General features: G+C 42.3%; 1 protein-coding gene across 1 annotated transcript in view; it reads left to right on the top strand.

The window, feature by feature from the left end:
• The window catches only part of PRPF39 (pre-mRNA processing factor 39), a 139,311-nt gene that overhangs the window by 37,477 nt on the left and 78,204 nt on the right, over positions 1-23,630 (top strand). The window contains 7 exon segments of the mRNA XM_053697846.1: positions 3,857-3,995; positions 3,997-4,011; positions 4,147-4,254; positions 4,364-4,492; positions 4,494-4,531; positions 4,861-4,985; positions 5,097-5,365. Coding sequence (XP_053553821.1) covers positions 3,857-3,995; positions 3,997-4,011; positions 4,147-4,254; positions 4,364-4,492; positions 4,494-4,531; positions 4,861-4,985; positions 5,097-5,365 — 823 coding nt within the window.

The following is a 23,630-nucleotide window of genomic DNA, read 5'->3' as shown; positions in this document are numbered from 1 at the left end:
AGAAGCCTAGAGGCTTACTTAAAGATGTACATTCATCAGGGATTACAAAAGCAACCTGCTGCAAGTATTGTTAGGGTTTCAGGAGCAGCATCTTATTGGTGCGATGCCTTGTCTGAGCTGATTTCAGAAGAGAATACTATAGAGAAGATCCAAGATAGGATCAAGGCTCTTAAACTGGCCAATACTTTTATCTGTGATGCCAACTTGCAAGTGATTAGGCTGGGAGCCAAAATGTCTAGCTGCTGTTCTAGCTTGCAGAGCTTTGTGGTTAAAATCTTGGTCGGCTGATGTAACTTCCAAGTCCAAGCTTTTGTCTTTACCTTATAAGTGTGTGACTTTTTTTGGTCCTAGTCTGGCGGAGATAATTTCCGAGATTATGGGTGGAAAGGGATCTTTTCTACCTCAGGATGTCAACAAACTATTTTAGGACCACTATGTCCTTTCAAATTCCTTCCTATCAGGATAAGCATATTAATAAATCTGACATTGGGCGTATTAACTGTATAGTTGCGTAAAAAAAAATAATCTGCGTAGACTCAAATTTGAAACAAGTCCCCAGTGTCTTCATACCCCAAAAATTGACGTTTTGCCAGAATCTTATTTTTTTGGGCATGCCCAAAAGCAATAGACTAAATCCGCATTTTCCAAGCCACACTTGTAACATTTCCCTTTATCCTGCGCCCATTTAGCCATTCTAGCTGGCGTAAGGTAAGCCATATTTAATATCTTCATGTGCGCTTCTCTCCAATTTATCAAGGCCGCTGCCTTAATAACCATTCTCGTACTATGCATAATCTTCTCCCTGTCTACAGGGATCCTAACCTTACTCCATTTGGCTAACCTATTTGTAATATGTTCTTCCCCGTGTAGTTTCAACATTAAAGGACCAGTCAACACAGATTTGCATAATCAACAAATGCAAGATAACAAGACAATGCAATAGCACTTAGTCTGAACTTCAAATGAGTAGTAGATTTTTTTTTTTTATTTTTTTTTTTTCTGACAATTTTAAGTTGTCTTTTTCCACTCCCCCCTGTACCATTTGACGGCCATCAGCCAATCACAAATGCATTCACATACCATGTGACAGCCATCATCCAATCACAAATGCATACTTATTCTTGCACATGCTCAGTAGGAGCTGGTGACTCATAGCACTTAGTCTGAACTTCAAATGAGTAGTAGATTTTTTTTTATCTAAAATTATTTTGGCAGGGTATATCAATCTCACCTTTAGATTGGCCTTAATTAGCTTGGAGCAGAAGGGTGCCATCTCCCTGTGCTTAGCCTGTCTCTCTGCTGAAAAGCCCTTAAACAGTAAAACTTTGCTAGTTCCAATTATATATTGTTTTTTCTATGGTATAATCTAAGTATATGGAATTTATCCTGAATATTCAGGAACTTTATTACCGTTCTTGGTCTTACTGTGCTATCTGGGTTCCTTCGTACAGGTCCCACTCTATTGGGCTCTTTCTATGAGAATCCTCACATTTTCTACATTACTGCCGACTGTTTGTGGGAGTTGACTGATGCAAAATTTAAAAGGTCTTGGAAGTCCCCTGTCTCTGGCATCTCAATTACTCTTAAGGTTATTACATTTCGACCTGTCCTAGTTCTTCTAATCTGGTATGTAAGGTATTTTGTTTGCTTTCCTGGGATGTAATAGCCTGTTCCTGGGCTAAAGATCTATCCTCTATCTGAAACTCGTTGGGGTGTGCGTACAATAAAACATAAATATGTAATAAATACCATTTACATGTGTGAGGGTTAATACGTCCAGTTAAGTTGATACTCAGCCCTTCGTGTATCAAAACACTTACAAATGTGAAAATGAAAAAAAGAAAATATTAACATTTACATGCAGTGCTCCACCATGCGCCTTATTGACACTTCAAATTTCTAGGAATCCCAAAGAGCTGCCACATAAGTGTGCCAGGCTTGCCCATGCCAAGTCTACCTCACTGATAATACATACTTAAAAATAGACACACAGAGGAAAACGGCCTAGCAGCAAACAAAAAAGCACACAACAATTGAACAAAATTAACACTTTTTGGCTAAGTGCTCAGATCTGGGACTGATTAGCTGTGCTATAGACAAAATTATAGAATATTGTTCATCATCTTATTTACCCCTCCTCCCCTCCAATTTGCATATAACCCAAGCAAAGTCCAGCTCATCTAGAATGTTTTTGTACTATGCCCAATAAAAATCCTCTCTGGGGATTTCAAACTCGGTATTCACGGCCTTGATATGGGGTCGGGGCCCTCCTTGCTTTAGTTCCAATCAAATGAGACGTACCTTTAGTACCCACAGGATTCCAAACATCTTAGTGGGCTTTCACACATCGCTGAATATTGTCCTAGAGAACCGGTTTGTAATTCAAGTGGGGTATATTTTAGAGACCTTGTTCTTGTAAATTATATGCACATCCCAAAAGGGTCTCCGCTTTAGGGTCCTTTCTAAACACACTTGGATCAATCGGAAATAACTCTACTTTGACTTATTCTTGGTTATCCAGCAGTTTAACTGGCTCTTCACCACACAGATCCGAAAGCAAAATAAAGCTTAAAGTATAGCCTTCTAACGACTCCCTTCTACACACTGAATAGGCAGAAAGTAAATCAAGATGCTACTTGCGCATTTTAGTACCCACTTATAGGAGCCTTCCAGGACTAAGCCAGCCGTATCCAGCTGCGGTGATAGGGAGCTGCTTGAACCGGACACCTCTGATGCCAGCAGTCTCCAGCTGCACCGCCCAGATAACTTACCTTCTGCTCCTCACATGGATCTCGTCCCCACAGCAGACTTGCCACAAGCAATCACAGCGGTCTTGCCACCCTTCCTCAATCAGCTGTCTGTGTCTCCGCTCTGGGAATGTAAGAACGCCCAATGTTGTAGCGACTCTGCCAAGTCAGTCAGCTTCCGGCTGCTATATGGTTCTCCTGAACCGTGTATCTGGACCAGGTCTCGTCTTAGCAGGCCAAGGCTTAAACACAGCAGGGGTGGTCGATATTGCCCTTTGCTCCAGAGCCCGAAGTTAGCTCTCCATGTTCTCACTAGCCGGAAGTCGTACTGTGGTTTATTAACCTATGCACCAGCTGCACAGGAAATAAATGAGGGAAACTAATGTAAGGCTCTCATGTATGCCCTGGTCTATCCAAAATGGGAGTGTTTGCATGCATTTGAAAAACAGTAGTATATATATTTGATTATTTGAAACAAAATGTATCTCCCCTTATTTAATTAACTATTTTAAGCATAACAAATGTTCTGCTTGATCTTTATGCATTCTTTGTGCCTTTTTAAAGGGACATTAAATGCATTGCTGCCATTATGGATCCTAGGTTACATTGCAGGTATTTTAAGGAGTGTTGCTGCACATGTGTAAACAGTGAAGGCTAGATTTCATCGTGGCAGCACCAAAGACTACTGGAAGGAGGCGAATCTCAATTCTATGCTTATGAAATGTATTTAGTGTTACTTTTTAATTTTGAAATGCTGGACAATTAAATGTTTGTATAGAGATTATAGTTTAATTAATGGCTTTAAAATGTTGGTAGTATAAGCTTAATTTCCTGTGTATCTATAAATTCAACTTTCTACTATATTCAGGCATTTGTTCTGCACATGTGGTTAAGGGTATAAATAATCTAACAATACGCTGTTATTAACAGATTAAGTATCGTACCATGCAGAATGTTCATATTCATGGGGGCGAAGGAGAATTTCCCCTGGACATGAATGCTGCTTTAACAGGTTGAGTGAATACTAGTAGGTTGTATAACCTTTTTTTTCTTAAACTCAATTTCTATACAGTGTAAAATAGTTATAGCTTAACTTTTTTTTCTTGCAGGTTTAAAGAACATATACAAAATAATTTACCTAGAGATTTTTTAACGCCTGAAAAATTTATTGAAATGCGAAAACAGTTGGCTCCAGTATCTGACCATGAAGGGTCAAGTGAGGATGGTCCTTCGGTCTGGGAGGAAATAGACTGATCCAGCAAAAGTGAGTTGACTCCTTAAATGATTTTACTAATTAAATTTACCACTTAAGGCCTAAAATTTTTCTTAGTCAACTTAAGATTTCTTAATTTTGCACAAAGATAAAGACTGTCAATTCCTTATGGCAATTTTCTTTTAGCTTACTACTGAAATAGAAAACATGCGGCATCATATCATTGAAGTACATCAAGAGATATTCAATCAGAATGAATATGAAGTGAGCAAAAGATGGGCCTTTGAAGAAGCAGTAAGTGTTTTTTTTTTTTTCTTTAATATGCTTACGTGCAATTATTTGTGTGTATGTGTTATATCTATATCCTTTTATTTTTTTTTTATTTTTTTTTAAACTCTTAAAGATAAAGCGTCCCTATTTTCATGTAAAACCTTTGGAGAAAGTACAGCTTGAAAACTGGAAAGATTATTTGGACTTTGAAATTGAAAGTGGATTGCAGGAACGTGCTGTGATCCTTTTCGAGAGATGTGTAAGTTGCTTGTGCCTTCTATGAGGAATATTGGATCAAGTAAGATGAATATTTTTCCAGGCAGATGAATCCCTTTAAATTATTAAACATTTTACGCAGTGACTAACCCACTTGTACACTTTATAATGTGTTCATCTAAAACTATATCTATTGTATTAGGGGATGGTCTGCTTGCAACCAGATTTGACTGCTGCATATGCCAACAGCGTTGCCTCCGCCCTTACAGAATCTAGTCTAGTGGTTCAATAAAGGTGCTGAGTGTATTAAACAAAAACAAAATGGAAATTTATCACTTGATATTTTATTACCTTAAAATGGCTAATGTACCATTCTTTGTTTTTTTTTTTCTTGTTTTTTTTTTGTGCTTAGTATGCCAAGTACATGGAGAAGCACAGCGTTGAAGGAGTTAGGCATGTTTATAACAGAGCATGTAATGTTCATCTTTTAAAGAAGCCTTTGGCTCATTTATTGTGGGCTGCATTTGAGGAGCAACAGGGTAAGGAACAGCTCTTTTAAAAACAGATTTATCAGATTTTTTTTATTTTTTTTTTTTTTATTTTTTTTTACTAATTTTTTCTTGTTTAAAATTTATTTTATTTTTTTGTAGGTAACATAGAGGAATCAAGACGTATATTAAAAAAATTTGAAGAAAATGTGCCAGATTTAGCAATGGTTCGTTTACGAAGAATAAGCTTAGAGCGAAGACATGGAAACTTAACAGAGGCTGAGCTCTTATTGGATGATGCCAGGAAAAACTCTAAATCCAAAAGTGAATGTTCATTTTATGCAATTAAGCTTGCTCGTCACCTTTTCAAAGTACAGAAAAACATTGTTAATGCAAGGAAGGTATTGCATGAAGCCATTTTGAAAGACAAAGTAAGTAATTATCATTATTGTTTCACATTTCCACAGCCTTTTTTAATATTGAGTTTATTTACCTCATACTCAGAGCTACAGTTATTTCTTTCTTCTATAAGGTACGACGAGTCCACGGATTCATCCTTTACTTGTGGGATATTATCCTCCTGCTAACAAGAAGTGGCAAAGAGCACAACAGCAGAGCTGTCTATATAGCTCCTCCCTTAGCTCCACCCCCCCGTCATTCTCTTTGCCTACTCTAAGTACTAGGAAGGGTAAAGTGAAAGAGGTGATAAAATATTAGTTTTTAATTTCTTCAAGCAAGAGTTTTTTGTTTTAAATGGTACCGGTGTGTACTATTTACTCTCAGGCAGCAGATGGATGAAGACTTCTGCCTGGATGCTGATGATCTTAGTATTTGTCACTAAGATCCAGTGCAGTTCCCACAGAGGCTGAGGGGTACAAGAAAATTCAGTGTGAGGAACGTTTTCATGCTATATAGCAGTGAGGTATGTTCAGTCATTTTTTCTGGAGAGACTCTATTTCAGAAAGGCTGACTGTATCCCCATGAGGGTAAGCAGTAATCCTAAGATCTAATAGAAAGGCATTACTAAGCTTGCATAAGGGGCTAATAAACAAATGGTTGACACAGAGTTTTTGAATGTTTGTGGGCACACGTTTTATGAACTGGGAGTGCTGTTAACGTTTTTTCTTTGGCAATAACGTTTTGGCAACTTTATTGAGGGTACACTTGGCTTAATTTTTGAGTCTCAGAACCCACATGGCTAGTTTAAAACCGCTCTGGTGCGGTTCTTTGAGGCTGTAAAGACATCGAGTGAGATGGGCAGGGCCTATTTCTCTTAAGTGTATCCAGTCCACGGATCATCCATTACTTGTGGGATATTCTCCTTCCCAACAGGAAGTTGCAAGAGGATCACCCACAGCAGAGCTTCTATATAGCTCCTCCCCTCACTGCCATACCCAGTCATTCTCTTGCAACTCTCAACAAAGATGGACGTAGTAAGAGGAGAGTGGTGTATTATAGTTAGTTTTTTTAACTTCAATCAAAAGTTTATTTTTAAATGGTACCGGAGTGTACTGTTTCATCTCAGGCAGCATTAGAAGAAGAATCTGCCTGTGATTTCTATGATCTTAGCAGAAGTAACTAAGATCCATTGCTGTTCTCACATATTCTGAAGAGTGAGGTAACTTCAGAGGGGGAATAGCGTGCAGGTTTTCCTGTAATAAGGTATGTGCAGTTAACCTATTTCTAGGGATGGAATTTGCTAGAAAAATGCTGCTGATACCGGATTAATGTAAGTTAAGCCTTAAATGCAGTGATAGCGACTGGTATCAGGCTTATTAACAGAGATACATACTCTTATAAAAGTGTAATATAAAACGTTTCCTGGCATGTTAATCGTTTTTATATATGTTTGTTGACAAAACTTATTGGGGCCTAGTTTTTTTCCACATGGCTGGCTTGATTTTTGCCTAGTAACAGGCTTTCCACTTTTGCAATATGAGTGGGAAGGGCCTATTTTAGTGCTTTTCTGTGCAGATAAAAATACTGACAGACATTCAGCTTCCCTCTGCATGATACAGGACATCTCTGAAGGGTTCAAAAGGCTTCAAAGTCGTGTTTGAGGAGGGTAACAATCACAGTAGACTGTGGTAGTTGTTGTGACTGTGTTTAAAAAACGTTTGTCATTTATTTATTCGGTTTTTGTTATTAAGGGGTTGATCATTCATTTGCAAGTGGGTGCAATGCTCTGCTGACTAGTTACATACACTGTAAAAATTGTTAGTGTAACTGCCTTTTTTCACTGTTATTTCAAATTTTGTCAAAATTTGTTTCTCTTAAAGGCACAGTAACGTTTTTTTATATTGCTTAACTTGCTTTAAAGTGTTTTCCAAGCTTGCTAGTCTCATTGCTAGTCTGTACAAACATGTCTGAAACAGAGGAAACTACTTGTTCATTATGTTTAAAAGCCATGGTGGCGCCCCATAGGAGAATGTGTACTAAATGTATTGATTTCACCTTAAACAGTAAAGATCAGTCTTTATCTATAAAAGAATTGTCACCAGAGGGGTCTGTCGAGGGGGAAGTTATGCCGACTAACTCTCCCCACGTGTCGGACCCTTCGCCTCCCGCTCAAGGGACGCACGCTAATATGGCGCCAAGTACATCAGGGACGCCCATAGCGATTGCAGGACATGGCTGCAATCATGAATAATACCCTGTCAGAGGTATTATCCAGATTGCCTGAAATGAGAGGCAAGCGCGATAGCTCTGGGGTTAGACGAGATACAGAGCGCGTAGATGCTGTAAGAGCCATGTCTGATACTGCGTCACAATATGCAGAACCTGAGGACGGAGAGCTTCAGTCTGTGGGTGACGTCTCTGAATCGGGGAGACCTGATTCAGAGATTTCTCATTTTAAATTTAAGCTTGAGAACCTCCGTGTATTGCTTGGGGAGGTATTAGCTGCTCTGAATGACTGTGACACAATTGCAGTGCCAGAGAGATTGTGTAGGCTGGATAAATACTATGCAGTGCCGGTGAGTACTGATGTTTTTCCAATACCTAAAAGGCTTACAGAAATTATTAGTAAGGAGTGGGATAGGCCCGGTGGCCCTTTTCCCCACCTCCTATATTTAGAAAAATGTTTCCTATAGATGCCACTACACGGGACTTATGGCAGACGGTTCCTAAGGTGGAGGGAGTAGTTTCTATTTTATCAAAGCGTACCACTATCCCGGTTGAGGACAGTTGTGCTTTTTCAGATCCAATGGATAAAAAATTGGAGGGTTACCTTAAGAAAATGTTTATTCAACAAGGTTTTATTTTACAGCCCCTTGCATGCATTGCGCCTGTCACTGCTGCGGCGGCATTCTGGTTTGAGGCCCTGGAAGAGGCCATCCATACAGCTCTATTGACTGAAATTGTTGACAAGCTTAGAACTCTTAAGCTAGCTAACTCATTTGTTTCTGATGCCATTGTTCATTTGACTAAATAGGGCGCGTAGGGCGCTATGGCTCAAATCCTGGTCAGCTGATGTGACTTCAAAGTCTAAATTACTCAACATTCCTTTCAAGGGGCAGACCTTATTCGGGCCTGGTTTGAAAGAAATTATTGCTGACATTACTGGAGGTAATGGTCATACCCTTCCTCAGGACAGGGCCAAATCAAAGGCCAAACAGTCTAATTTTCGTGCCTTTCGAAATTTCAAGGCAGGTGCAGCATCAACTTCCTCTGCTTCAAAACAAGAGAAAACTTTTGCTCAATCCAAACAGGCCTGGAAACATAACCAGTCCTGGAACAAGGGCAAGCAGGCCAGAAAGCCTGCTGCTGCCTCTAAGACAGCATGAAGGAGCGGCCCCCTATCCAACAACGGATATAGTAGGGGGCAGACTCTCTCTTCGCCCAGGCGTGGGCAAGAGATGTTCAGGATCCCTGGGCGTTGGAGATCATTTCTTCTGTTATGTGCGATCAGTCCACGGGTCATCATTACTTCTGGGATATAACTCCTCCCCAACAGGAAATGCAAGAGGATTCACCCAGCAGAGCTGATATAGCTCCTCCCCTCTACGTCAGTCCCAGTCATTCTCTTGCACCCAACGACTAGATAGGATGTGTGAGAGGACTATGGTGATTATACTTAGTTTTTATGACTTCAATCAAAAGTTTGTTATTTTACAATAGCACCGGAGCGTGTTATTACTTCTCTGGCAGAGTTTGAAGAAGAATCTACCAGAGTTTTTTACTATGATTTTAACCGGAGTAGTTAAGATCATATTGCTGTTCTCGGCCATCTGAGGGAGGTAAAGGCTTCAGATCAGGGGACAGCGGGCAGATGAATCTGCATTGAGGTATGTAGCAGTTTTTATTTTCTGAATGGAATTGATGAAAAAATCCTGCTATACCGTTATAATGACATGTATGTATACACTTCAGTATTCTGGGAATGGTTTTTCACCGGAACTACTCTGTTAAAGGTCACTAATCCTTTTAATAAATATTGTCATGTTAAACGTTTTTGCTGGAATGTAGAATCGTTTACATTGCTGAGGTACTGAGTAAATAAATGTTTGGGCATTATTTTCCACTTGGCAGTTGTCTGCTTTAAATTGTGACAGTTTCGTTTCTCCTCACTGCTGTGTGTGAGAGGGAGGGGCCGTTTTTGGCGCTCTTTTGCTACGCATCAAAAAATTCCAGTCAGCTACTATTATATTTCCTGCATGATCCGGTTCACTGACAGATCTCAGGGGTCTTCAAACTTCTTTGAAGGGAGGTACATTCTCTCAGCAGAGCTGTGAGAATTTTTATTGACTGTGAATAAAAACGTTACTCTATAATTTTTTATGTCAAATTAGTTATTTACTAATGGGAACAAACCTTTGCTAAAAGTTATGTTATTTTAAACTTGATGCTATAACTGTTTCAGTTCATTATCTCAACTGTCATTTAATCGTTTAAGTACCTCTTCGAGGCACAGTACGTTTTTGTTAAAAAAGATTATAACCAGGTTGCAAGTTATTGCTAGTGTGTTAAACATGTCTGACCCAGAGAATGATATCTGTGTCATTTGTTCCAATGCCAAGGTGGAGCCCAATAGAAATTTATGTACTAACTGTATTGATGCTACTTTAAATAAAAGTCAATCTGTACAATGTGAACAAATTTCACCAAACTGCGAGGGGAGAGTTATGCCGACTAACTCGCCTCACGCGGCAGTACCTGCATCTCCCGCCCGGGAGGTGCGTGATATTATGGCGCCTAATACATCTGGGCGGCCATTACAGATAACATTACATGATATGGCTACTGTTATGACTGAAGTTTTGTCTAAATTACCAGAACTAAGAGGCAAGCGTGATCACTCTGGGGTGAGAACAGAGTGCGCTGACAATACTAGGGCCATGTCTGATACTGCGTCACAGCTTGCAGAGCATGAGGACGGAGAGCTTCATTCTGTGGGTGACGGTTCTGATCCAAACAGATTGGATTCAGATATTTCAAATTTTAAATTCAAATTGGAGAACCTCCGTGCATTACTAGGGGAGGTCTTAGCAGCTCTCAATGATGGTAACACCATTGCAATACCAGAGAAAATGTGTAGGTTGGATAAATACTTTGCGGTACCGGCGAGTACTGACGTTTTTCCTATACCTAAGAGATTAACTGAAATTGTTACTAAGGAGTGGGATAGACCCGGTGTGCCGTTCTCACCCCCTCCAATATTTAGAAAGATGTTTCCAATAGACGCCACTACTCGGGACTTATGGCAAACGGTCCCTAAGGTGGAGGGAGCAGTTTCTACTTTAGCTAAGCGTACCACTATCCCGGTGGAGGATAGCTGTGCTTTTTCAGATCCAATGGATAAAAAATTAGAGGGTTACCTTAAGAAAATGTTTGTTCAACAAGGTTTTATATTGCAACCCCTTGCATGTATCGCGCCGATTACGGCTGCGGCAGCATTTTGGATTGAGTCTCTGGAAGAGAACCTTAGTTCATCTACGCTAGACGACATTATGGACAGGCTTAGAGTCCTTAAACTAGCCAATTCATTCATTTCGGAGGCCGTAGTACATTTAACCAAACTTACGGCTAAGAACTCTGGATTCGCCATACAGGCACGTAGAGCACTGTGGCTAAAATCCTGGTCAGCTGATGTTACTTCTAAGTCTAAATTACTTAATATACCTTTCAAGGGGCAGTCTTTATTTGGGCCCGGGTTGAAAGAAATTATCGCTGACATTACAGGAGGTAAGGGCCACGCCCTACCTCAAGACAAAGCCAAATCTAAGGCTAGACAGTCTAATTTTCGTCCCTTTCGGAATTTCAAACCTGGAGCAGCGTCAACCTCCACTGCACCAAAACAGGAAGGAGCTGTTGCTCGTTACAGGCAAGGCTGGAAACCTAACCAGTCCTGGAATAAGGGCAAACAGGCCAGGAAACCTGCTGCTGCCCCAAAGACAGCATGAACCGAGAGCCCCCGATCCGGGACCGGATCTAGTGGGGGGCAGACTTTCGCTCTTCGCTCAGGCCTGGGCAAGAGATGTTCAGGATCCCTGGACGCTGGAGATCATATCTCAGGGATACCTTCTAGACTTCAAATTATCTCCCCCAAAAGGGAGATTTCATCTGTCAAGGTTGTCAACAAACCAGATAAAGAAAGAAGCGTTTCTACGCTGTGTACAAGATCTGTTATTAATGGGAGTGATCCATCCAGTTCCGCGGTCGGAACAAGGACAAGGGTTCTACTCAAACCTGTTGTGGTTCCCAAAAAGAGGGAACTTTCAGGCCAATCTTAGATTTAAAGATTCTAAACAAATTCCTAAGAGTTCCATCGTTCAAAATGGAAACTATTCGGACAATCTTACCTATGATCCAAAAGGGTCAGTACATGACCACAGTGGATTTAAAAGATGCTTACCTTCACATACCGATTCACAAAGATCATCAACGGTATCTACGGTTTGCCTTCCTAGACAGGCACTACCAGTTTGTAGCTCTTCCATTCGGATTGGCTACGGCCCCAAGAATCTTCACAAAGGTTCTGGGTGCCCTTCTGGCGGTACTAAGACCGCGAGGGATTTCGGTAGCTCCGTACCTAGACGACATTCTAATACAAGCTTCAAGCTTTCAAACTGCCAAGTCTCATACAGAGTTAGTTCTGGCATTTCTAAGGTCGCATGGATGGAAAGTGAACGAAAAGAAAAGTTCTCTTTTTCCTCTCACAAGAGTTCCATTCTTGGGGACTCTTATAGATTCTGTAGAAATGAAGATTTACCTGACAGAAGACAGGTTAACAAGGCTTCAGGATGCATGCCGTGTCCTTCATTCCATTCAACACCCGTCAGTAGCTCAATGCATGGAGGTGATCGGCTTAATGGTAGCGGCAATGGACATAGTACCTTTTGCACGCCTACACCTCAGACCGCTGCAATTGTGCATGCTAAGTCAGTGGAATGGGGATTACTCAGATTTGTCCCCTACCCTGAATCTGAATCAAGAGACCAGAAATTCTCTTCTATGGTGGCTTTATCGGCCACACCTGTCCAGGGGGATGCCATTCAGCAGGCCAGACTGGACAATCGTAACAACAGACGCCAGCCTGCTAGGTTGGGGCGCTGTCTGGAATTCTCTGAAGACTCAGGGATTATGGAATCAGGAGGAGAGTCTCCTTCCAATAAACATTCTGGAATTGAGGGCAGTTCTCAATGCCCTTCTAGCTTGGCCCCAATTAACAACTCAGGGGTTCATCAGGTTTCAGTCGGACAATATCACGACTGTAGCTTACATCAACCATCAGGGAGGGACAAGAAGCTCCCTAGCAATGGTGGAAGTATCAAAGATAATTCGCTGGGCAGAGTCTCACTCTTGCCACCTGTCAGCAATCCACATCCCGGGAGTGGAGAACTGGGAGGCGGATTTCTTGAGTCGCCAGACTTTTCATCCGGGAGAGTGGGAACTTCATCCGGAGATTTTTGCCCAAATACTTCGACGTTGGGGCAAACCAGAGATAGATCTCATGGCGTCTCGCCAGAACGCCAAGCTTCCTCACTACGGGTCCAGATCCAGGGATCCGGGAGCGGTTCTGATAGATGCTTTGACAGCACCTTGGAACTTCGGGATGGCTTATGTGTTTCCACCCTTCCCCGCTGCTTCCTCGATTGATTGCGAAAATCAAACAAGAGAGAGCATCTGTGATTCTAATAGCGCCTGCATGGCCACGCAGGACTTGGTATGCAGATCTAGTGGACATGTCATCCTGTCCACCTTGGTCTCTACCTCTGAGACAGGACCTTCTGACACAGGGTCCATTCAAACATCAAAATCTAACTTCTCTGAAACTGACTGCTTGGAAATTGAACGCTTGATTTTATCAAAGCGTGGTTTTTCTGAGTCGGTTATTGATACCCTGATCCAGGCTAGGAAGCCTGTTACCAGAAAGATTTACCATAAAATATGGCGCAAATACCTATACTGGTGCGAATCCAAACGTTACTCCTGGAGTAAGGTTAGGATCCCTAGGATATTGTCTTTTCTACAAGAAGGTTTAGAAAGGGGTTTATCGGCTAGTTCATTAAAGGGACAGATTTCAGCTCTGTCCATCTTGTTACACAGGCGTCTGTCAGAAAATCCAGACGTCCAGGCCTTTTGTCAAGCTTTAGCTAGGATCAAGCCTGTGTTTAAAGCCGTTGCTCCGCCATGGAGTTTAAACTTAGTTCTTAACGTTTTACAAGGTGTTCCATTTGAACCCCTTCATTCCATTGATATAAAATTGTTATCTTGGAAAGTTCTGTTTTTAATGGCTATTTCCTCGGCTCGAAGAGTCTCTGAGTTATCAGCATTACATTGTGATTCTCCTTATCTGATTTTTCACTCAGATAAGGTAGTTCTGCGTACTAAACCTGGGTTCTTACCTAAGGTAGTTACTAACAGGAATATCAATCAAGAGATTGTTGTTCCATCCTTGTGTCCAAATCCTTCTTCAAAGAAGGAACGTCTTCTACACAATCTGGATGTAGTTCGTGCCCTCAAGTTCTACTTGCAGGCAACTAAAAATTTTCGCCAAACTTCTTCCCTGTTTGTCGTTTATTCTGGACAGAGGAGAGGTCAAAAAGCTTCTGCTACCTCTCTCTCTTTCTGGCTTCGTAGCATAATACGTTTAGCCTATGAGACTGCTGGACAGCAGCCTCCTGAAAGAATTACAGCTCACTCCACTAGAGCTGTGGCTTCCACTTGGGCCTTTAAGAATGAGGCCTCTGTTGAACAGATTTGCAAGGCTGCAACTTGGTCTTCGCTTCATACTTTTTCCAAATTTTACAAATTTGACACTTTTGCTTCTTCGGAGGCTATTTTTGGGAGAAAGGTTCTTCAGGCAGTGGTTCCTTCTGTATAATGAGCCTGCCTATCCCTCCCGTCATCCGTGTACTTTTGCTTTGGTATTGGTATCCCAGAAGTAATGATGACCCGTGGACTGATCGCACATAACAGAAGAAAACATAATTTATGCTTACCTGATAAATTCCTTTCTTCTGTTGTGCGATCAGTCCACGGCCCGCCCTGTTTTTTAAGGCAGGTAAATATCTTTTAAATTATTCTCCAGTCACCACTTCACCCTTGGTTACTCCTTTCTCGTTGATTCTTGGTCGAATGACTGGGACTGACGTAGAGGGGAGGAGCTATATCAGCTCTGCTGGGTGAATCCTCTTGCATTTCCTGTTGGGGAGGAGTTATATCCCAGAAGTAATGATGACCCGTGGACTGATCGCACAACAGAAGAAAGGAATTTATCAGGTAAGCATAAATTATGTTATCTCAGGGATATCTTCTGGACTTCAAAGCTTCTCCTCCACAAGGGAGATTTCACCTTTCAAGATTATCTGCAAACCAGATAAAGAGAGGCATTCCTAAGCTGCATACAATATCTCCTTGTAATGGGAGTGATCCATCCAGTTCCGCAGACGGAACAAGGACAGGGGTTTTATTCAAATCTTTTTGTGGTTCCCAAAAAAGAGGGAACCTTCAGACCAATTTTGGATTTAAAGATCCTAAACAGATTCCTCAGAGTTCCGTCATTCAAGATGGAAACTATTCGAACCATTTTACCCATGATCCAAGAGGGTCAGTACATGACCACAGTGGACTTAAAGGATGCCTAACTTCACATTCCGATTCACAAGAATCATCATCCGTTCCTGAGGTTTGCCTTTCTAGACAGGCATTACCAATTTGTAGCTCTTCCATTCGGGTTGGCTACAGCCCCAAGAATTTTTGCAAAGGTTCTGGGCTCACTTCTGGTAGTCCTAAGACCGCGAGGCATAGCGGTGGCTCCTTACCTGGACGATATCCTGATACAGGCGTCAAGCTTTCAAATTGCCAAATCTCATACAGAGATAGTTCTGGCATTCCTGAGGTCGCACGGGTTGAAAGTGAACGAGGAAAAGAGTTCTCTATCCCCACTCACAAGAGTCTCCTTCTTAGGGACTCTTATAGATTCTGTAGAAATGAAAATTTACCTGACGGAGTCCAGGTTATCAAAACTTCTAAATGCTTGCCGTGTTCTTCACTCCATTCCGCGCCCCACGGTGGCTCAGTGCATGGAAGTAATCGGCTTAATGGTAGCGGCGATGGACATAGTGCCATTTGCGCGCCTGCATCTCAGACCGCTGCAATTATGCATACTCAGTCAGTGGAATGGGGATTACACAGATTTGTCCCCTCTACTAAATCTGGATCAGGAAACCAGAGATTCTCTTCTCTGGTGGTTATCTCGGGCCCCTTTGTCCAAGGGTATGACCTTTCGCAGACCAGATTGGACAATTATAACAACAGATGCCATCCTTCTAGGTTGGGGTGCAGTCTGGAACTCCCTGAAGGCTCAGGGTTCATAGACTCAGGAGGAGAAACTCCTCCCAATAAATATTCTGGCGTTAAGAGCAATATTCAATGCTCTTCTGGCTTGGCCTCAGCTAGCAACACTGAGGTTCATCACATTTCAGTCGGACAACATCATGACTGTGGCTTACGTCAACCATCAAGGGGGAACCAGGAGTTCCCTAGCGATGTCAGAAGTCTCCAAGATAATTAGCTGGGCAGAGACTCACTCTTGCCACCTTTCAGCGATCCATATCCCAGGTGTAGGGAACTGGGAGGCGGATTTTCTAAGTCGTCGGACTTTTCATCCGGGGGAATGGGAACTCCATCCAGAGGTGTTTGCTCAATTGGTTCTCCGTTGGGGCAAACCAGAATTGGATCTCATGGCGTCTCGCCAGAACGCCAAGCTTCCTTTGTTACGGGTCCAGGGACCCAGAAGCGGCACTGATAGATGCTCTAGCAGCGCCTTGGTTCTTCAACCTGGCTTATGTGTTTCCACCGTTTCCTCTGCTCCCTCGACTGATTGCCAAAATCAAACAGGAAAGAGCATCGGTGATATTGATAGCGCCTGCGTGGCCACGCAGGACCTGGTATGCAGACCTAGTGGACATGTCATCCTTTCCACCATGGACTCTGCCTCTGAGACAAGTCCTAATACAAGGTCCTTTGAATCATCCGAATCTACTTTCTCTGAGACTGACTGCATGGAGATTGAACGCTTGATCCTATCAAAGCGTGGCTTCTCCGAGTCAGTAATTGGTACCTTAATACAGGCACGAAAGTCTGTCACCAGGAAAATTTACCACAAGATATGGCGTAAATATCTTCATTGGGGTGAATCCAAGAATTACTCATGGAGTAGGGTTAGGATTCCTAGGATATTGTCCTTCCTCCAAGAGGGTTTGGACAAAGGATTATCAGCTAGTTCTTTAAAGGGACAGATTTCTGCTCTGTCTATTCTTTTACACAAGTGTCTGGCAGAAGTTCCAGACGTTCAGGCGTTTTGTCAGTCTTTAGTTAGAATTAAGCCTGTGTTTAAACCTGTTGCTCCTCCGTGGAGCTTAAACTTGGTTCTTAAAGTTCTTCAAGGGGTTCCGTTTGAACCCCTTCATTCTATTGATATCAAACTTCTTTCATGGAAAGTTCTTTTTCTGATGGCTATTTCCTCGGCTCAAAGAGTCTCGGAGTTATCTGCTTTACATTGTGAATCTCCTTATCTGATCTTTCATTCAGATAAAGTTGTTCTGCATACAAAACCTGGGTTTTTACCTAAGGTGGTTTCTAACAAGAATATCAATCAAGAGATTGTTGTTCCATCATTATGTCCTAATTCTTCTTCAAAGAAGGAACGTCTTTTGCATAATCTGGACGTAGTCCGTGCCTTGAAGTTTTACTTACAGGCTACTAAAGATTTTCGCCAAACATCTAACCTGTTTGTTGTTTACTCTGGACAGAGGAGAGGTCGGAAGGCCTCGGCAACCTCTTTCTTTTTGGCTTCGGAGTATAATCCGTTTAGCCTATGAGACTGCTGGACAGCAGCCTCCTGAAAGGATTACAGCTCATTCTACTAAAGCTGTGGCTTCCACCTGGGCCTTTAAAAATGAGGCCTCTGTTGAACAGATTTGCAAGGCTGCAACTTGGTCTTCCCTTCATAGTTTTTCCAAATTTTACAAATTTGATACTTTTGCTTCTTCGGAGGCTGTTTTTGAGAGAGAGGTTCTACAGGCAGTGGTTCCTTCCGTTTAAGTTCCTGCCTTGTCCCTCCCATCATCCGTGTACTTTAGCTTTGGTATTTGTATCCCACAAGTAATGGATGATCTGTGGACTGGATACACTTAACAAGAGAAAACATAATTTATGCTTACCTGATAAATTTATTTCTCTTGTAGTGTATCCAGTCCACGGCCCGCCCTGTCCTTTTCAGGCAGGTCTAAATTTTAATTAAACTACAGTCACCACTGCACCCTATGGTTTCTCCTTTCTCGGCTTGTTTCGGTCGAATGACTGGGTATGACATGTGATGGGAGGAGCTATATAGCAGCTCTGCTTTGGGTGATCCTCTTGCAACTTCCTGTTGGGAAGGAGAATATCCCACAAGTAATGGATGATCCGTGGACTGGATATACTACAAGAGAAATAAATTTATCAGGTAAGCATAAATTGTTTTTCACGCCTCAGATGCGCAGTTGTTTTCACTCAGCAAGCTCCAACTCCGGAGGGCCGTTGTGGATGTTTTGGGCCGAATCGAAGCTTTAACCCCATATTTACAATCCCTGAGGTGCTGGGGGTGTTTTTTTCCTGATTTAGGCCTTATTTCAATCCGGTTTGCACATTAAAGGGTTAAATGTTTTATTTTCTTGCGGGGCAAACTTGACTACACAAATTGAGTCTGCTTTCAAAAATTTTGAAAGTTTGGTCTATTTTAAAGCAGTTTTGCAGAACGTGTATGATTTTTTTTTTTTTCTTAAAGGCGCAGTACCGTTTTTTAAGATTGTTGTTTTTTCACTAAATAAAGTGTTTTTCAAGCTTGTTTCTAGTCATTACTAGCCTGTTCAACATTTCTGACATTGAGGAAAGTCATTGTTAAATATGTTTAGAAGCCATTGTGGAACCCCCAGTTAGAATGTGTCCCTCATGCACTGACAGGTCAATAAATTGCAAAGAACATTGCTACTAAAAGTATGTCGCAGGATGATTCTCAGTCAGAAGGGAATCGGGTTATGCCATCTAACTCTCCCTAAGTGTCACAACCATTAACGCCCGCACAAGCGACGCCAAGTACTTCTAGTGCGTCTAATTCTTTCACCCTGCAAGATATGGCCGCAGTTATGAATACTTCCCTCAGAGGTTTTATCTAAGCTGCCTGGGCTGCAGGGGAAGCGCAGTAGGTCTGGTGCGAGAACAAATGCTGAGCCCTCTGACACTTTATTAGCCATATCCGATGTACCCTCACAATGTTCTGAGTTGGGGGTGAGGGATTTGCTGTCTGAGGGAGAGATTTCTGATTCAGGAAAGATGTTCCCTCAGACTTGGATATGACGGCCTTTAAATTTAAACTAGAACACCTCTGCTTGTTGCTCAGGGAGGTTTTAGCGACTCTGGATGATTGTGACCCTATTTTAGTTCCAGAGAAATTGTGTAAAATGGACAGATTTCTAGAGGTTCCTGCCTACACTGTTTTTCCGGTCCCTACGAGGATTTCGGACATTGTTACTAAGGAGTGGGATAGACCAGGTATTCCGTTCGTTCCCCCTCCTACTTTTAAGAAAATGTTTCCCATATCAGACACCATGCAGAAATCGTGGCAGACGGTGGAGGGAGCTATTTCTACCCTGGCTAAGCGTACAACTATACCTATTGAGGACAGTTGTGCTTTCAAAGATCCTATGGATAAATAATTAGAGGGTCTCTTAAAGAAAATATTTATTCATCAGGGTTTTCTTCTGCAACCTATAGTGTGCATTGTTCCTGTAACTACTGCAGCTGCTTTTTGGTTCGAGGCTCTTCATGTTGAGACCCCATTAGATATATTCTGGATAAAATTAGGGCACTCAAGCTAGCTAATTCTTTCATTACAGATGGTGCTTTTCAACTAGCTAAATTAGCGGCAAAGAATTCAGGTTTTGCCATTTTAGTGCGTAGAGCGGTTCTAAGGCCGCGGGGCATAGCAGTGGCGCCTTATCTGGACGATATCTTAATTCAGGCGTCGACTTACCAACTAGCCAAGTCTCAAACGGACATAGTGTTGGCTTTTCTCAGATCTCACGGGTGGAAGGTAAACGTAAAAAAGAGTTCATTTATCCCTCTCACAAGAGTTCCATTCCTGGGAACTCTGATAGATTCGGTGGACATTAAAAATTTTCTGACAGAGGTCAGGAAATCAAATATTTTAACCACCTGCCGAGCTCTTCATTCCATTCCTCAGCCGTCAGTGGCTCAGTGTATGGAGGTAATCGGACTGATGGTAGCGGCAATGGACATAGTGCTGTTTGCTCGCTTGCATCTCAGACCACTGCAACTATGCATGCTCAAACAGTGGAATGGGGATTATGCAGTTTATCTCCTCAGATAAATCTGGATCAAGAGACCAGAGACTCTATTCTTTGGTGGTTGTCACAGGATCATCTGTTCCAGGGAATGTGTTTCCGCAGGCCAGCATGGGTCATAGTGATGACTGACGCCAGCCTGTTGGGCTGGGGTGCAGTCTGGAATTCCCTGAATGCTCAGGGTTTGTGGACTCAGGAGGAGGCTCTCCTCCCGATAAATATTCTAGAACTGAGATCGATATTCAACGCGCCTCAGGCGTAACCTCAGCTGGCTTTGGCCAGATTCATAAGATCCCAGTCGGACAATATCACGACTGTAGCGTATATCAATCAGGGGGGAACAAAAGAGTTTTTAGCGATTGATAGAGGTTACCAAAATAATTTGATGGGCAGAGACTCACTCTTGCTATCTATCCCAGGAGTGGAGAACTGGGAAGCGGATTTTCTAAGTCGTCAGACTTTTCATCCGGGGGAGTGAAAAGTCCTGAGGTGTTTGCACAATTGACTCAGCAATGGGGCACACCAGAATTGGATCTGATGGAGTCTCGTCAGAACGCCAAACTTCCTTGTTACGGCTCCAGGTCAAGGGATCCTCAGGCAGTACTGATAGATGCTCTAGCAGTACCCTGGTCGTTCAACCTGGCTTATGTGTTTCCACCATTTCCTCTCCTTCCTCATTGCCAGAATCAAACAGGAGAGAGCTTCAGTGATTTTGATTGCACCTGTGTGGCCACGCAGGACTTGGTATGCAGACTTGGTGGACATGTCATCTCTTCCCCTATGGACTCTGCCACTGAGACAGGACCTTCTCATTCAAGGTCCGTTCCAGCATCCAAATCTAGTTTCTCTGTGGCTGACTGCTTGGAGATTGAACGCTTGATTTTATCCAAGCGGGGTTTCTCTGAGTCAGTCATAGATACCTTGATTCAGGCTCGAAAGCCTGTCACTAGGAACATTTATAAGATATGGCGTAAATATCTTTATTGGTGCGAATCCAAAGGCTACTCATGGAGTAAGATCAGGATTCCTAGGATTTTGTCCTTTCTCCAAGAAGGATTGGAGAAGTGGCTATCGGCTAGATCCCTAAAGGGACAGATATCTGCCTTATCAATTCTACTGCACAAGCGTCTGGCAGATGTTCCAGACGTTCAGTCGTTCTGTCAGGCTTTAGTTAGAATCAAGCCTGTGTTTAAACCTCTTGCTCCGCCATGGAGTTTGAATTTAGTTCTTAAAGTTCTTCAAGGGGTTCCGTTTGAACCTATGCATTCCATAGATATTAAGCTTCTATCTTGGAAAGTTCTGTTTTTAGTTGCTATCTCTTCGGCTCGAAGAGTTTCTGAACTATCTGCATTGCAATGCGACTCGCCTTATCTTGTTTTCCATGCTGATAAGGTGGTTTTGCGTACCAAACCTGGATTCCTTCCTAAGGTTGTTACTGATAGCAATATCAATCAGGAAATTGTTGTTCCTTCTCTGTGTCCTAATCCTTCCTCTAAGAAGGAGCGTCTGTTGCACAACTTGGACGTGGTTTGAAGTTTTACTTGCAAGCAACCAAAGATTTCCGTCAAACATCTTCTCTGTTGTCTATTCTGGAAAACGTAGAGGTCAAAAAGCTACGGCTACCTCTTTCTTTTTGGCTGAAAAGCATCATCCGTTTGGCATACGAGACTGCTGGACAGCAGCCTCCTGAAAGGATTACAGCTCACTCTACTAGAGCGGTGGCTTCCACATGGGCTTTTAAAAATGATGCTTCTGTTGAACAGATTTGTAAGGCTGCGACTTGGTCTTCACTTCATACCTTTTCCAAATTTTACAAATTTGATGGTTTTGCTTCTTTGGAGGCTATTTTTGGGAGAAAAGTTCTTCAAGCAGTGGTGCCTTCTGTTTAACCATCTGTCTTGTCCCTCCCGTTCATCCGTGTCCTGTAGCTTTGGTATTGTATCCCACAAGTAAAGGATGAATCTGTGGACTCGTCGTACCTTATAGAAGAAAAGTAAATTTATGCTTACCTGATTTCTTCTATGGTACGATGAGTCCACGGCCCGCCCTGTCATTTTAAGACAGAGTATATTTTTTGATTTTAAACTTCAGTCACCTCTGCACCTTGTAGTTTCTCCTTTTTTCTTCCTGTACCTTCGGTCGAATGACTGGGGGGTGGAGCTAAGAGAGGAGCTATATAGACAGCTCTGCTGTGGTGCTCTTTGCCACTTCCTGTTAGCAGGATAATATTCCACAAGTAAAGGATGAATCCGTGGACTTGTCGTACCATAGAAGAAATTAATTTATCAGGTAAGCATAAATTTACTTTTTTTTTCTCTCTCCATTCACTGATAGCAGTATATTAGTTGGAGCCATAGCATTTAATCGGCACAATAGTAATAGTTATGCAAATTCCCTCAAAGGTCACATATTGTACAGTTTCTAATACTACAGAACGTTATTTCTTTCATATAGGTGGCGAGAGTCCACGACCCGTTGCATATTGGATATACATTCCTACCTGGAGGAGGCAAAGTTTACCAAGCCTATAAATACCCCTCACACATACCACAGTTTTTAAACCTTGCTTCCTTAGGTGGGTGAAGCATGATGTGCTTGATTTCTTCAGTGAAAGAGGTGCTTCAGATCATATTGAAGCCCAGTTCCCCTTAGAATGCACAGTGCTTGTCAGAGGGAAGTGAAGGGAGTTAATGCCTTTATTACACCATGTTTATGCCTCACAGGAAACCTTTTCATAGGCTCTCTGTAAATTTGGTCGGAGGGATTCATCTTCTGCCTCCCTTTACAGATCGACATTATACGCCTAATTCATTACCTCTGCTGATATGTTTCAGTACTGGTTTGGCTGTCTGTTTTCATTGGGCAAGTGTCTAAATGGTAAGTATTAAAGGGACAGTCTACACCAGAATTTTTGTTTAAAAAGATTGATAATCCCTTTACTATCCATTTCTCGGTTTTGCATAACCAACACTATTATATTACTTTACTTTTTAGTTCTGATTACCTTGTATTTAAGCCTCTGCATGCTGCCCACTTTATTTTAGTTTTTTTGACAGACATGCATTTTAGCCAGTCAGTGCTGACTATTAGGTAACTCCACGTGCGTGAGCACAATGTTATCTACAGTATCTCACAAAAGTGAGTACACCCCTCACATTTTTGTTAATATTTTATTATATCTTTTCACGTGACAACACTGAAGAAATGACACTCTGCTACAATGTAAAGTAGTGAGTGTACAGCCTTTATAACAGTGTAAATTTGCTGTCCCCTCAAAATAACTCAACACACAGCCATTAATGTCTAAACCAATGGCAACAAGTGAGTACACCCCTAAATGGTCCAAATTGGGCCCAAAGTGTCAATATTTTGTGTTGCCACCATTTTTTCAGCACTGCCTTTACCCTCTTGGGCATGGAGTTCACCAGTGCTTTACAGGTTGCCACTGGAGTCCTTCTCCATGACATCACAGAGCTGGTGGATTTTAAGAGACCTTGTGCTCCCCCACCTTTTGTTTGAGGATGCCCCACAGATGCTCAATAGGGTTTAGGTCTGGTGACATGCTTGGCCAGTCCATCACCTTTACCCTCAGCTTCTTTAGCAAGGCAGTGGTCATCTTGGAGGTGTGTGTTGGGGTTGTAATCCTGTTGAAATACTGCCCTGCGGCCCAGTCTCCAAAGGGAGGGGATCCTGCTCTGCTTCAGTATGCCACAGTACATGTTGGCCTTCATGGTTCCCTCGATGAACTGTAGCTCCCCAGTGCCGGCAGCACTCATGCAGGCCCAGACCATGACACTCCCACCACCATGCTTGACTGTATGCAAGACACACTTGTCTTTGTACTCCT

Source organism: Bombina bombina, chromosome 1 (genome assembly GCF_027579735.1).
Source record: "Bombina bombina isolate aBomBom1 chromosome 1, aBomBom1.pri, whole genome shotgun sequence".
Taxonomy (NCBI): Eukaryota; Metazoa; Chordata; class Amphibia; order Anura; family Bombinatoridae; genus Bombina; species Bombina bombina.
The sequence above is the reverse complement of the archived record's forward strand: the minus strand, read 5'-3'. Positions and strand labels throughout refer to the sequence as shown.